We start from the raw sequence: 15,207 nt of genomic DNA, 5'->3' as shown, positions 1-15,207 counted from the left end.
AGAACACTGAAAGCATGTTAACCAACTTTACAAACAGAAAAATAATGTTTATTTTTGGACGTAGTCCATTAAATCGTGCCTTTCGTATAGAATAGAAATTGGGAGTTAAAAATGACTATAAAGCAGAAATAAAACAAAAACTATATGGGAGTATCCCTGTTCACTGTGATGCTTTTTCTGTGAGTTTGTTATATTTTACATAATTGATGTAGTCGAAGTTTGTATATCACACAACATACACAACTGACAGGTTTTGCGAAAACTATTATTGTGTATCAAATAATTCGTGAGTAAGCTATACAAGCGAATATCAGATTTAACAGTAAATGAAATAATTTATTTTCTCATCCAAAACCGTAGGATATGTTGAGTTTTATCACCACTGTCAGCCTAGTTGATTATTATGACATACGGTAAGGTGTCTAGCCATTGTCGAATTAAGTAATTAATCCTGGATATTTCCCTGTAAACTGCTTATTATATCAAATAATAATTATTAGCAGGAACTTGTTGTCTCTAAATTATAATTGTTGTTAATGATAAAATATTTCGTGAAGTTGCGGAGTAAACACTTGAAGGCTACGCCTACTAAACTTGGTATTTGTACTACAAAATATTTCGCTTTTCCATCGCAATAATGTCACGAATTAATTACGTATCAGCATACGACTTTTGGATTCGTAATATAAATACTTAGACTATTCCAAACGTGGTGGATATATTGTCCGTTTATAAAATATACATAGGTAGTATTTTTATAGTAATAAAACTTCCTAGTAGGTACATGTTAATAATATGTAAGTTGATAGTTATGTACCATATTCCAGTATTTTCACATTTATTCCAATCGCCCCATTAATAATTTAAATATTGGAACTCACTGAAATGTTTTCTTTATTCATATTTTAATTGGCTATTGTGTGAATTCATTTTAACCATTGTTCAATTCTAATTAGGCAGTACTATTTCTATTCATATTGCTTAATTTGGGTAATTTATATTGGTTCCTATTATTTGTTGTAGAATATTACTACATCATTAGTAATTTAGAATTCTTTTAATTCAGAGCTTTGGCACACTTCCAAATAGAGTTTGAATATTTGCGTTTGCCAAGAATGCTGATAATTCCTTGATGTCAATGTATTTTTTAAAAGATATAAATTTCAACTTTGTCAATGAACACACATGTCACTATGACTTATAAAAATACCCAATCTTTGGTTCTCATAAGAATTATTACTGAAAGAGTAACGAGATCATAATAATTATAAGTACCTAGGTATGGTATTTTCTTTCCATAGTCTTTAGTATTTTAAAATAATTTAAAAATATTTGAAATGTGATTAATAATAGCCCATCCTGACGATCTCAAATTTTTTCAATATAGTCCTACTTACCATAGTGAGACATTATTTTCTTCACAAACACAAGGGGTAGGCAAGGGTAATTCGGTACAAGTCGGTTATGGGGAAACCAGCGGCAAACACATTTTGAAAATAGCTGATACACTGAATTATTTGTTAGGTTCGGTTAGTTTAGGTTAGGTTAGGTTTTCATTCTTGAATTCATGAATTTTGTCCAAAATCGGCTATGACAATTAGCGCAGTTCCCGCCTGGCTTCCCCATAACCGTACCGGTAATTCTATTATCTATGGTCATTGCATCTGTCTTTTCGACTTGTTTCATTCGGTCCCCTTCCCGCTAATACTTGTTATCCGCTCAAACTATCAAACCCTATTTTTTAAGTGGTTTATTTATAATGCTGCCTCCCCCCCCTTCAAAAGGTTGGGAACAACTGTTCAAGTTGATTGAACTGATAATTCAACAAGCTCTTTGTTTGATTCCAAATACTTTAATATTAATACTTATTTGAGAATCTTTATAATGAACTGAGATTCTGAGAATTAGTCAATGCATGTAGGGACTTAAAAATAAATTTGACTCATATCTCACATTCTGTTTTCAAGTTGACTAAAGAGATCGAAGTTACAAATGGGACAGCATTCTTTTTGACTGTTTCTTTTAAATTATTATGTTCAACATTATTGACACATTATTGTTCGACAATTATTATTGTTTTTATTTTGTATTTTAGATTTTTAGATTATTTTATACCGATACCTGAGCGGTGATATAAGTTGGCAATTAAACCTACCCTTCATGAAGAAAAGATGGCAGCCGATTCAAGCCTCGTGCAAGCTATTTACACTTTCAAAGGAAAGAACAACGATGAATTGTGTTTCAAGAAGGGAGACATCATAACAGTCTCGCAACGGGAAGAGGGTGGATGGTGGGAAGGTACTCTCGGAGAAACGACTGGCTGGTTTCCTAGTAATTATGTGAAAGAATATAAAGGTAATGACTCCATCATATTATTTTACTAATCAAATCCTATATAAGTAATAATATTAGGTGTGAAATCAAATTATAAACTTTCATTTATGTACACATATTTCAATATCTAATAATATTTATGTTATCAATTTGTTAGTAACATATTTATCTATATCAATTTGACGAGTATTCATTTTCAACAGATGTTACTAATGTCATATTCAGGTACCTATACGATGTTGACTTTTATATGTCTAATAGATAAGATTAACTTAACTTCTTTTATGTCACTATCTTGATGTAGTTATTTAAACAATTTTAGATAATTAATACTATCAACTGAGAGTTCTTGATGGAAATTGAATGCAAAATCTAATTAATATGAGTTTTATAATAATTCATGTACTTCAGTTTTAGAGACCCGGGTTTTGCCTTTCAGCATCTTCCGGCTCTATACTATTCCCACCCACGGTACAGCTGATATAATATGAATGTTTATAACTGGTTATATAGGATATGGTTTTGTAAATGTAGTAAATAAACAGATGTTTCTATAAAGAAATACTACTAAATAGTTTGCCATGGATTTTAAATAGTTTCCAATAATCGACAATGCTGCGCCCATTGCGCTATTCTATAAACATACCACGTTAGCGTGAGGCCCAATAGTTTTGCTACTCGGAGAGTCGCCAAGCGAGAACAAGCTTGATGTTACTATAGTCCAGAATAGCAACCATAACTAGAATCACATTATCTCTGCCTAAATCCTGCACACCAGAAGAAATCGCATATTCAAGGTTAAATTGTTCCACTATACATATTATTGTGATTTTTTCTAAAAGCACAATTTGTTATTTGCAATTGTTCTATGATCCTGACTCATTGAACCCTTATTTAAGTAAAGAAAGAAACAAACCAACAGCCAGATAAAATTTTGTAGAAGAGTTTACTCAAACTGCTACAACTTTTTTATTGTGTGTTTAATTTCAATATTGCTTAAAAATTTGTGTAGGTATTGAAACACTTCTCTTTTTAAATATGTAGGTAAATTTGTAGGGTAATAATAAAGACAAGCGGCGCCAAATTGATGACGATTGTGCAGAATCACTTATGACGATTCATCAGTGAAACAGAAAATAATTTTCAACTATAGGCGCGACGAAATTTTGGACTCGCTGGCATTCGGAGAGAGAATGTCGAGCTGGGAATATGTCAATTTGTTTTGTGATGGCGACGGGGGTATTAATTTTTAAATCGTGTATAAAGATGACTAAAAATGTTACACATTTACTTGAAAAAGAAAACATGTCAATGAATATATTATTATTGTTACTAATAGAACAATAAACAGAACATTAAATGGACGCATGTTGGATTTATATGACAAATTATATTTCGTTCGGCATGCGTCATTTGCACCCGTGACTAGCCACGATTTTTTTAGTCCATGCCTCAACTGAGGTATAGCCTTAATCAACAGTAGCAGGTATATTATATAGATTGTGAAAGGCAAAATTTAGGGCGCTAAAACCAATGGAATAGTACACAACTGTTATGTACTATTTAAATTATGATAAGGCAACTTCTCCGGTATTCGCTTTAAAGGCTGGTAGGGGACAATCAATTGGCTGTTAAAAGCTGATTCAAGAGTCCTTTAGTAACCCAAAGTGCTCACTCATGACGTAGAAGGGTGAGATTATTGCTTTAAATTGATCACCTTATCCGCATAAGTTAGTATATTATATCGACTATTTTTCGTAGTTTTCTCACTCCCCGTTTGTACCTGAAATGATTCTATGATGTTTGCATCCATTTGTATTTCCACCAATAGTTGGTGTCCCAAATTTGGGTTTTTTCTTTTTTTCTAATGGTATGTCGGGCGGACTGTTAAGTGTGCTTGGCATTCACTTGTACAATGTCTGTAACATGAGTCTGATTGATAGCTTATGAAGTCAATGGTTGTACTCAATGAACTGGACATAATTATCTTGACGCTTAATATGTTCTATAAGCAGATTCAGGTGGATCAGCAGCCACTTCACCCGTCCGTGCCCCGTCAGAAATTCAAGCCTTCAGGAATGTCGTTCTGAAAGATATCATCGATTCAGAAAAAGCACACGTGGCAGAACTGCAAGGGCTCGTCACAAACTTTCTGCTGCCTTTAGAAAAAAGTGATCTGTAAGTATATTACATCTATCACACATATTTTTGTACAAGACACATATTCAAGTGTTGTCACTTATATAAATGAAGGTGTATGTCATGTATATTTCTAGTACATATTATTGTTTTGATAAATTTTAAATGTTTTCTTATTGAAAGCTGCCTTCGTGTATGGTGGGTGTTAACATTTGCATTACAATAAAACTGGTTTTCCTTGATTACAGGTTACAATTTAGGTTAAGTATAGAATTATTAACTAAAGTAATAATAGTTATGTAGCAGCATCTGTATAATTTACACTTCAATTAATTTAAGATCAGTTTAATAGCCGCAGTAAAATGTATATAATAGTTTAGTAATATCAATAATTTATGTTATTTTGTTGATTTTAACTTATGCAGAAAGTGAAGTGATTTTTTATATTACCTATTTTTGTCAATGGCTTGTTTTAATAGTTAGACAATATATTTAAAGGAAATGAGTTTTTTTTGAATTGGCAAGAATTAAATTAATATAGTCATAAAATCAATATTGAGCCAAACCTCTTTTGTTTTTATTATGTTATTTATTATTTTTGCCTACGTTTGTTATTTGTTAGTATCTATGATAATGTCTTTATCTCTCAGATAAATAGCATTATTGCAATCTTATCACTTTACTTTCAGTGTCACCCGAGATGAGTACAAACAGCTTACGGGGAATATTTTGGAAGTATTACAAACCCACGAAGAACTAGTGGCTCTGGTGGAAGAATGCGGCACCAAGAGCGGGTCAGATCAGAGAGTCGGTGGATTATTTTTACAGTGGGCACCTAAAATCAAAGCCGTACATCAGTCCTATTGCGCCTCACATCCCAGGGCTGTGTGTATCTTAGACAAGTACAAGTAAGTTTGACATATAAATTCAATAGTTTATTGACTAGGTTATAAAAAGGATCATAAGTGCTAATAGATGCTATAATGGGCTGTATAGGAACCTTAAATCTTCCCAGTTGTCAAGAAACACGAAAATCTGTCTGCCTAAAACATGTTTATACTTGTATTGTGCTACCCTACATGAATATTCAACTGTAAAATCATTCATCCTGTGTTCGAGGATAGCGTCTGGTGACGTTACAATTATGAGTTCTAAAAACTTTGATCCTGATGTCATCATATTTATCAAAACTCAACGCCTCAAATGGGCCGGCCACGTGATGCATATTATAGAGGGAGAGATTCATGTTTAGTGGTTCAAAAGAAAATCGGACTTACAATGCGTAAACATCTCACATTTAACGGGCTACTATTAAATGAAATCTATGTACATATTATGTGTCTTTCAGATTTAAATATCTAACCTTATTGACACTAAGATAACACGACCTACTATTTATATTTAATTGATGAAAAAGTCATAGAACACTATTCTTTTTTGTCAGAAAGTGTTCAATTGACTAAGATACATTGTATTGGAAAATTGTGATTGCGGTAACTGTACGGCATCATTTAGAAAGATGAAGAGAGAAGTTATTGGCATCTTTTGATGTATTTTTGTCAAGCAATCAATGAACTGGTCGATGCCTTTGAAATGTGTAATTATTATGTTTTCGGGATATAAGTCCTCATCACTAGCTCTACAATCCGTTGTGCATCTTGGCTGCTTCCTGACAAGGTTTCTTAACAGATTTTTTCATTCGGATTCAAGATAATTTTACCCGAACATGTTTCGCTCATTTAGAATAAATTGTTATTTATTTTTTAGATGAAATATTTGTGAGAAAAAATAGAGGAATGATTCATACTTTAGTTACATTGTAATATGAAATACATTTCATTTCTTCAAGAAAACTATGGCTATAGTACCCTCAGAAATTGGCTTAAGGCGTGTGATTTGCCATGTATTTGTTTATCTTTCGATTGCTAGAGACGAGTTAAACGCCTTCATGGAGCGTTGCGGTGCAGTGTGTCCCGGCTTATTAGTGCTGACGACCGGTCTCAGCAAACCTTTCCGACGCCTTCACAAATACGCGGCCATGCTTCAGGAACTCGGCAGACACGTGGTGGAGTCACACCCTGACCGAGGGGACACGCATCGTGCGGTTGTCGTTTACAAGGATATTGCAGTGAGTTTATTTATTCATTTCACTTACACAGTTTATTGTTTTTTTCCTAACAACAAAAAAACAACTATGTATGTCGTGCCATAGTATTTTCACTTATTGTCAAAAGCACAAAATATGTTTTTATTCAATTTAGTTTGGAAATTGAAAAATGTTATTTGAACATAGGTATCATAAGGTAATTTACTTAAATTTCTCTTATCACAATGCCATGATATTATGCATGCCATGATTACATGATTTAGAGCCATATAGAAAATAGCAAAGCTGTTTATCAGGTAACTTATAAATTTCACATTTTTTAATTGTTAATTAATATGTTGAAACATTCACAACAGTCAACATGCGCTGCGACGAGACGGCAAAAAGAATTAGAACTACAGGTGGTGACAGGGGCCGTCCGAGGATGGAGAGGAGGAGATCTGGCGTCCCTGGGAGAAGTGCTTCACATGGGCGGGGTGGCACTCGGGGACACGCATGCCGATCGGTACCTTGTACTGTTTCCCGCAGAACTGCTCATTCTATCCGTCAGCCGAAGAATGAGTGCCTTCGTTTATGAGGTAGTTTCATGTTTAAATTACATTAGGTATACCTCTACACTGTTCAGTTGAGAGCCACTAACGTTTTGTATGAAATATTCCGATGATCCAGAAAAACACCTCATTAAACAGATTAAATGAGATAAAATACTAAATCTGATCAATCACCTCTGTGTATGACTCCCAAGTTAAATAGGTATCCTTTGTTTATTAGTGCATATTATGCTGTACTTTATTTATATATTTTTTTGATAAAACCATATTTTTGACCGCCAGTTGTTCAAAAATAATAATATTAGTAGTGATGTGGGCATTTCCACACCCTAGGTATGAAAATATTAGACCGGGATGGACAATATAAATCAAAGGCCTGTTTATGTGTTCCTAGTAAAAAACACACGCCTGTTTGTTAATATTATTATGTAGGGTAGGGTAGGGTGGTACAAGAGCGCGCAGTTTTGGGTTTCAGAATTTGTGCAAATAAAACTATACATTTTAGGACAAGAAAAATAAGTTTATTTCAACTCTTGGTTATCTAGCTGTTACAAGAAAAAATACGACACTTCTAACTCTCACCTATTACAACACATAATAAAAAAAGTAAAAAAACTCAATGTGTGCACTCGTGTGTACCCTGCAGCACAAGAGTGCGTAGGAGGGTGTACACGAGTGCGCACACAGTATATGATGGGATAATCAGTGGCAAAGATCACAAATAAAATCCCCGGATCCCAAATAACCAGTGCATCTCTCGTGCCACCATTCTTGGCATATTTTACACTGAATCCAGTCCACCACCATTGGCTCCTTAAATATTTCTCCGCAAGCTGGGCATATCCAGACCTTCTTTGGAGCAAGCTGTGATTTTTTTAACATTTTATTTAAATGCGCAAGCTTCTTCTTCGGCTTAGTATTTCTAATTGCTTCATCTTCTTCTAATTTATGTTTGTACGGAGAACTGCTAAGAATCTCCGATTTCTTTGCCCTCTTCGATGTAACTCTCGGAACAGATGACTTCGGTAAAAGAGAAAGGTTTATGAGAGTAACGTAGGAAGTTGACGGTATGGCCGGTTGGGCTGATGCGTCAGTCAAAGCTGTAGACACCATTCTTCTCGCCTGCTCCCAAAGTTCAGTTTCTATTGGAAGAAGTGATCTCTCCATCACTGCAGTCTGTTGAAGTGAGTCCTGTAATACAGTGGCAGTAAAAATGGGTGGAGTAGTGTGTTGAATTGGCTGTACCAAATTGTTTTCTGGAACTAGAGGCCTCTCTGTCACACAGCTAGCCAGAAATTGGTTATCCGAGAAAAGGTTATTGTTTAATGTACAGATTCCTGTCACCCTGAACCCTTCGGTAGCATTAGTCATCGTAGCTGCTCTGGTATATACAGGTGTAAATATTGTTGCAATTTGATGAGTTGTCATCGCTCTCCCTGGATGATTTCTCAACCAATTTTCACATTCAACGGCATAAATTTTTTTTAGTGGGGCGGAAAAGCATCTGTCCAGCGGCTGGAGTTTGTGGCTGCTGTGTGAGGGGATCGAGAGGAGGAATATGTTGTTTTGACGACAAAAGTTAACAGCGGTCAAAGCGCAATGGGTAGAATGATTGTCTAGAATCAGTAGGACTGGATGTTCTTTAGTTGGCTTCACATGGTCCTTGAAATGCGAAAGTCAGTTTATAAACAGTTGGGTAGTTATAAAGCTGCTATCCGAAATCATGCCAATTGACAATGGTGGTGCTCTTACTAGAAAATCGGGATTCATTCGTTTGCGCTTGAATATGAAAGCGGGTGGAACAAAGTGTCCACCAGCACTCATTGCGCAGACCAAAGTCACAATCTGTCCTCTTTCAGCGCTCGAAATTTTGTTTACGCACCGCTTGCCTTTAGTCGACAAGACTTTGGGTGGTTTATTGGGCACGGTAGAAAATCCTGACTCATCCATATTGTAGATGTTATGCGGAGGAAACTTGTATTTGTCAAGTAATTCTGCCACGTTTCTGTAGAATCGATCCACCTGAGGTTTATTGAAACCCATGGCTCTGGCTAAGCTGGTTGATGTGGGTTGCCCTAGTGATAAGGTAGGATGCCTTTTCAGATATCCCCTAAGCCAGTCTTTTCCAGTCACTTTAGTATCCTTACTAAATTGGTGAAAAATATTATTTTTTTCTTATTTTTATCGCAAGTTCTTAGCTGTTATTCAAAAAAACATTCCGTCTAGAATTTGGATGTGGTCGAATAGCTCCTTTTCCATGTCGACGCTAAAAGTGCATTTGAACCAACCCAGCGATTGTGGTACGTTTTTTTGGTGAAGTCTCTTCCTTAGGGTTGACTCTGCCATCCCCAACAACTTCGCGACGTATCTCTGACTCTTTCCTTCTTGTAGGAGTCTTCTGGCTTCCTCCACGATAATCGGATCAACATTCTTCCTCTGTTTTTCTCGGTCGTCTGGACATTCTGAAATCAAAACAGTAAACAATAATAATAGTAGCAATTAACGTATTGTGCAAGAGTGCGCGCGTACTCTTGCACATTTCGTCCCAGCGCACTCATGCACAGCGGGCGAACATTTCGTTAAAAACATACTACTATCGCCATCTAGGGCAAACTATCAAAATTTTGTCGTGTGACAGCTAATTAAGTAGATTTGTAATAGAAATAATAAGAAAACTATTTTGTTACCTGGAATCGTAAATAATCGCCTTGATACACACAGCTCGTGACAACCACACGTCAACACTTGACGCTAGCATCTAGCGACTGAATTTATTAGCCAATGTCAAATGTGGCAAGTTTAAATCGAATGCGTACTCTTGCACACTGCGCGCTCTTGTACCACCCTACCTTATCTATAAAATTTTCACAAAATAAAATTTAATTTTTTACGACAATGAACTATTTTGATTAATAAACATTCAATGAATTTTTAGCCACGTTTACAAAAATGTAAGTATTTATTTATTTTAAAATTCAAAATCACAAATTTTTGAAAAGATATTCAAAGGTTCCTTCATCCAGAGTAGGATTGCATTTTATTTAAAAAAAACCGAAATCGAACCCCCTGGAACTGGGGTTCTGAATTTTGTTTTGTTAGAACTGAAACTATGTATTGCGATTTTTTTCATTGGAACCAAACCATTAGAAAGTGTAGAGGCTCGACAGCTCTGGTTACATCCGTATGTGTGCTTTCAGGGAAGTTTACATTTATCCGGCATACAAGTATCCAAGTTGGATGATAACGAGACGAGGAAGAACGCATTCGAGATCAGCGGTCCGCTCATTGAAACCATTGTCGCCGTGTGTCAAAGCAACGCGGACGCCCAGAAATGGGTCAGCCTTCTTCAGCAGCACTCCAACTCAGAGAACATCGTTCTCACTGGGAGGAGTCAACCGCAATCTCCATCACATGTAAGTTCTGAGCTAATTTAATGTCATATGTAGATATGTATTGAAATTTTGATTTGAATTGTGCAGTCATAAAAGAGTCTCTGAAATATCAACTGAATACTATGTGAGGGTGAAATATACCTTGGTGATTTAATATGGTGAAAAAGAGACTGCCATATCTAATGTTTTTGACACGGAGGCATTGATATACTCTTGTTCATAATGAATACAGATAACATATTGAACTTCATATAAAATAATCTTAATTTATTTGCGGCAAAATGCGGTCTCGAAATCATGTGTAATGGCTGAGCTAAAAGTTTTATAGGAATTGTCATATGCATTAGGTACCTAAACAAAAATAAAATACATGTTCACAGAATAGATTCATTCTTCTATAATTTTGATTTCACTAATATTCATAACAAGAATTATTTTGACTGTCAACTTCATAATGAAATATATAACATTATTCCCAAGATACAGTTTTGCGATATATGTAATGACTGTCACACAGAAGGAACTCTTTTTTAATTTTACTACCTTTTTATGTTTAATTTAAATATCGGTTTTTGGAAAGCAGGATTCTGTCTGCTCATCCGGCCGTGGGTCGTTGACCTTTCCCAAGGCAAGAAATCCCCGGGATAGTCTTTACCACGTGACGATGCCACCTTCTACTTACCCGTCTGCCTCCCCGTACGCGGCTCTCTCTAAATATTTCGCCAAGCTCGTCAGGCTCAGAATAATAACCCGAGCTATATTGAAACAGCTGTTGTATATACAGTCAGGGACTCCGCCCGATATGACTACTGTAAAATTTCGTCATCGGCATACTAGCCAAGTCAAATTGAGGATCAACGAGCACGGGGGACTCGAAAGCGACGATTCAGACAGCGATAGTGAAGAAGAAAGTGAAAGTTCCGCCAGCGGTAAAGAATATTGTCTGTCTGAACCCGAGACATCGGGCAATGGGAAAATTGCGAGACAGGACGCTATAGATCTAGGTAGCCAAAAAAGTATTTCTTCAGCTGAAGGCACTCGCAAAAGTAACCCATTCGGATATATTAGATACTACAACAACGGTTCTGATACGAATGAAAGTGGCAAAACTGATAACATACCGAGTGACATTCGTATCGTAGACTGTACCCATGAAATATTTATGGGTGTCGATCAAATCAAAGAACAGTTCTCCCCGGACATTACGGATAACGCGTGTCCGCTAATTCGAATAATGCAAGATTTATCGCCTGATGGTGCCGATAGCAATTCTCTTAAAACGCCTTTGGCATTTATTAATCAATATTCGGAGGGATCGGATAATTCAAGTTTCGACTGCTCCAATTCAAAGCCGTACATGGCATGTGAGGATTTGGTGAATTTAGATCAAAATTTGGCAATTGAATCGATGGGGTATGAGAAGTTCAGTCACATTAATCTGATGAGGCAGAGCTGTCCGACAAAATTCGTCGCCGACAGGTTTAACGATTCTTCGTTGACTTCAGTGGGGGTACACACTCAATCATGCAGTGTTACTTCACTCGCTAAACCTAATGATACCAATGTTGCAGTGCCAAATAAAAGGGAATCAAACAAATTCAGAAAAGGTTTGAGTAGGGACCCTGCATCATCATCGGTCGAAGATGGAGGCATTCCTGATATACCAGCAAATGTAATGTTCAATTTAGAACCGCCTTCTCTGTTCTTACATGCCCTTTCTACGTCTGAATCAACATGTAGTGACATAAGTCAGGATACTGTAATAAGGATGATACTTGATCCCCCGCCGATGTTTAAAAATAACGATTCTGACATTGACACGATAAATGCTCCTCCTCTGAGAAAATCTTCTTTTGTAAGGCATTCCATCAATTCTGATAAAAAAATTCGAAGGTCTTCATCAAAATCTGTAGATGTTGGGCAAATTAAAGAGCATTCGGCGCCTCCTGTTGAAAGCCCAAATATGACAAGTGAACCGAGAAATTGTGTCAGCTGTCATTATATGAATGCCCCTGAAGCCGATTTTGACAGTGGGGAAACTAATTGTGCCTGTTGTAACAGATCGAGATGTCACAGTCCTAGGTCATCGGACTCCGGAGTTGCGGGCAGCTGTAATCTCGCCTCCCCGGAGAATCACAACAGGGCGGACTCGCTTTATACTCCTTCCGAAACTCAATCCTTGCACGGTGCATCGTTTTCTCAGAATTTATATAACGATTATAGCATGTCTACTGGCGAAATAAGTAAATTGAGCTACATGAGAAATAATCTCACCCTTTCTGAAGTCGAAGCGGCAAATTTTGAAGACCAATGCCCGTGCACCTCACCTTTTTCGACACCTCGAACGTCTTGCCAGCCTAGTGTCACTTCAGAAAATATGACAACTGGCAATTTAGATTCGGCGAATACTTCCGTTACGGCGAGTTTTATGGACAGCATTCCGTACCCTCCTAAGGCTTCAGAATGTAAGCAGTATCATCACGCGAATGTTGAACCGGGACAGGCTAGTGATAGTCGTCAAAATGAAAAACCACAATTGTATAGGAAACCGAGCAGGCACAATGCTGATCCGCGAAATGTTCGACAGGCCGCAGTAAACCACGGGTACAGTACTCCCGATATAAGCATTTTAAATAAATCCAAACCTAGTAAGCATTATCATATGAGAATATATCGGGAAGACCTCGCACCGGAGAGGAGCGGAGCTCCGGAAGAACGGATAGAAATTACGAGGCTGAGCAGGAATACCGAGAGTCGCAGTAGGGATATGCAAGTGGAATCGGCAAATGTCACCATGAGAAAAAAATCCGGAGACGTGACCCAGGCAGAGAGGCGCGCCAGGTCGAAAAGTGAAGATTTAGCCAAAAAGTACTTGGCGAAGAATGCTAATTCGGGTCATCACATATTGTACCGATCCGATATGTATGCCCATTGGTGGATGAAAGCCAAGTTGCCCATAACCGTCATCACTTCAGGCAAGGATACATTTTCACAAGCACTGTGTTTGTTTTTTTTACTGACAAATCTATCTTGCCCGTGCCGCAGATTTTCATGCGATGAGTTGTTTTGTACATATTTAAATAATTATTATTCTTGTGTTTGCAGCATTAATTATTGAATTCAGTGCTTTTGTTGTTTGATCATCCTTGCCTGACATTTATACCTTACTAACTTTTAAATTAATTTCCCTAAAACCCCACATGCAATCATCTTATGGCAAACATTCAAAAGCTCAACCGTGTATCTAACTTGTTTGAGATTGTAGCCATTCATTCAAATTATTGTATATACTTTGTGTGTTGTCTGAGATTATAATGGAACTAAAAACTAGACATCACTAATCTTAATAAAGTGAAAATAGCTCCATTTTTATCATTCTCACTACAACATAGCATAACGATTATTTAACATTTTTTTACATTATAGAAAATGTTTTTTTGTCTACATATTTTTATCAATACTAACTCCATTGCATTTACACCTTTAAGCAGTGTAAAAATGTTATCAAAAGTATTAGCAATGCAATTTTATACATTGTATGTAAGCCATTCATTCGGTAATCATAGTGTGTAGTACAGGGGTGGCGAACCTATGGCAGAGATGATTTTGCATGGCACGCGAATGTTTCATTTTGAAGAGAAAAGAAATATCACTATTTTATATAAGTATGTTTAAAAAATGATTTTTTTATGAAAAAGTTTTACAAAGAAATATATACTTAAGTAGGTCTACTTATGTATAATATTAAAAAATAATGACGATATAGCCATGCGTATTTTCTTCGGTTTTTCATATTATGTTTAGGTACGGAAATGACGAAATTCATGCATAAATAATGAATATAATCGCATTCTATAAAAAATTGCAGACAAATGATTTTAAGGAATAATAATTACGTTTAATGTAAATATATGAATGCATAGGTAGGTCCTTAGGATCAGGGAATTAAACATAAAAATATACAATCAACAAACCTTATGAAATTAATTATCGGCAGTTATTCAAATATAATAACTGCTTGTTATTTTACCTCAAACATAGTCTCTAAAAATGGAAAACCGCTCAGTGATGGAGAATATAATATGAAAGATTGGTTTAAATGCTTCCACAATCTCTGAGTAATTTGAAAACAAGGAAAAAAATATTCATAGAATAAAAGATATGCCTTCGGCTAGAAATACTGTGAAAGATAGAATATCAATACATGACAATTGTAATTTTTAAATCTTTGTAATAGAATTCTTAACTTTTTTAATGGTTCTTAATTTTTTGCCATAAAAAAACTGCTTCTCACGTCGGACAGTTGAAATATATTATTTGGCAAATTTTGGTACGCGTACGTAAAAAGGATTGCCATCCCTGGTGTAGTACCTACATAAATACTTCACGTGAACAGAGAAAGTTTCATTTTGTATTTACATATTTAGTATAAAATTATTGGAATACAATAAAACTGAATAAATACACATGTATCTGAACATTTATGATATTATTTATGGTGTTATTTACCGCATTTGTATGTTTAATTTAATTATGAAAAATCTGTAATGTGTACTGTATTTATCAATGTCTAAATAATAGGCTGGCTCAAAACGATGCGTTGATTGATGCATATGAATATCTGAGACAAGGTGGGTACGATAAATATGAAATGAGTATCATTATGTGTACGTACTGTCACACG

At 35.9% G+C, this 15,207-nt stretch overlaps 1 protein-coding gene across 11 annotated transcripts in view; it reads left to right on the top strand.

Annotated features, from left to right (window-relative positions):
• The first annotated feature begins 29 nt into the window (after positions 1–29).
• The window catches only part of RtGEF (Rho-type guanine nucleotide exchange factor), a 24,161-nt gene continuing 8,983 nt past the window's right edge, over positions 30–15,207 (top strand). For 4 of the 11 annotated variants that reach the window (XM_085955319.1, XM_085955318.1, XM_085955315.1 and 1 more), the window contains exons 1-7: positions 42–179; positions 2,096–2,355; positions 4,347–4,512; positions 5,163–5,381; positions 6,403–6,601; positions 6,937–7,158; positions 10,329–10,544. In XM_085955319.1, the coding sequence (XP_085811445.1) occupies positions 2,172–2,355; positions 4,347–4,512; positions 5,163–5,381; positions 6,403–6,601; positions 6,937–7,158; positions 10,329–10,544 (1,206 nt within the window). In that variant the 5' untranslated portion in view covers positions 42–179; positions 2,096–2,171. Of the gene's footprint in view, positions 180–2,095; positions 2,356–4,346; positions 4,513–5,162; positions 5,382–6,402; positions 6,602–6,936; positions 7,159–10,328; positions 10,545–11,106; positions 13,499–15,207 lie in introns of all 11 variants that reach the window. The other 7 variants (XR_015071592.1, XR_015071593.1, XM_085955317.1 and 4 more) reach the window with 5 other exon arrangements.

The sequence above is a fragment of the Rhyacophila brunnea genome, unplaced genomic scaffold (genome assembly GCF_057557595.1).
Source record: "Rhyacophila brunnea isolate RB1 unplaced genomic scaffold, BYU_Rbru_1.0 scaffold_5, whole genome shotgun sequence".
Lineage (NCBI taxonomy): Eukaryota > Metazoa > Arthropoda > Insecta > Trichoptera > Rhyacophilidae > Rhyacophila > Rhyacophila brunnea.
Note: the sequence above shows the minus strand (reverse complement) of the source record. Positions and strands in the feature narration are given on the sequence as shown.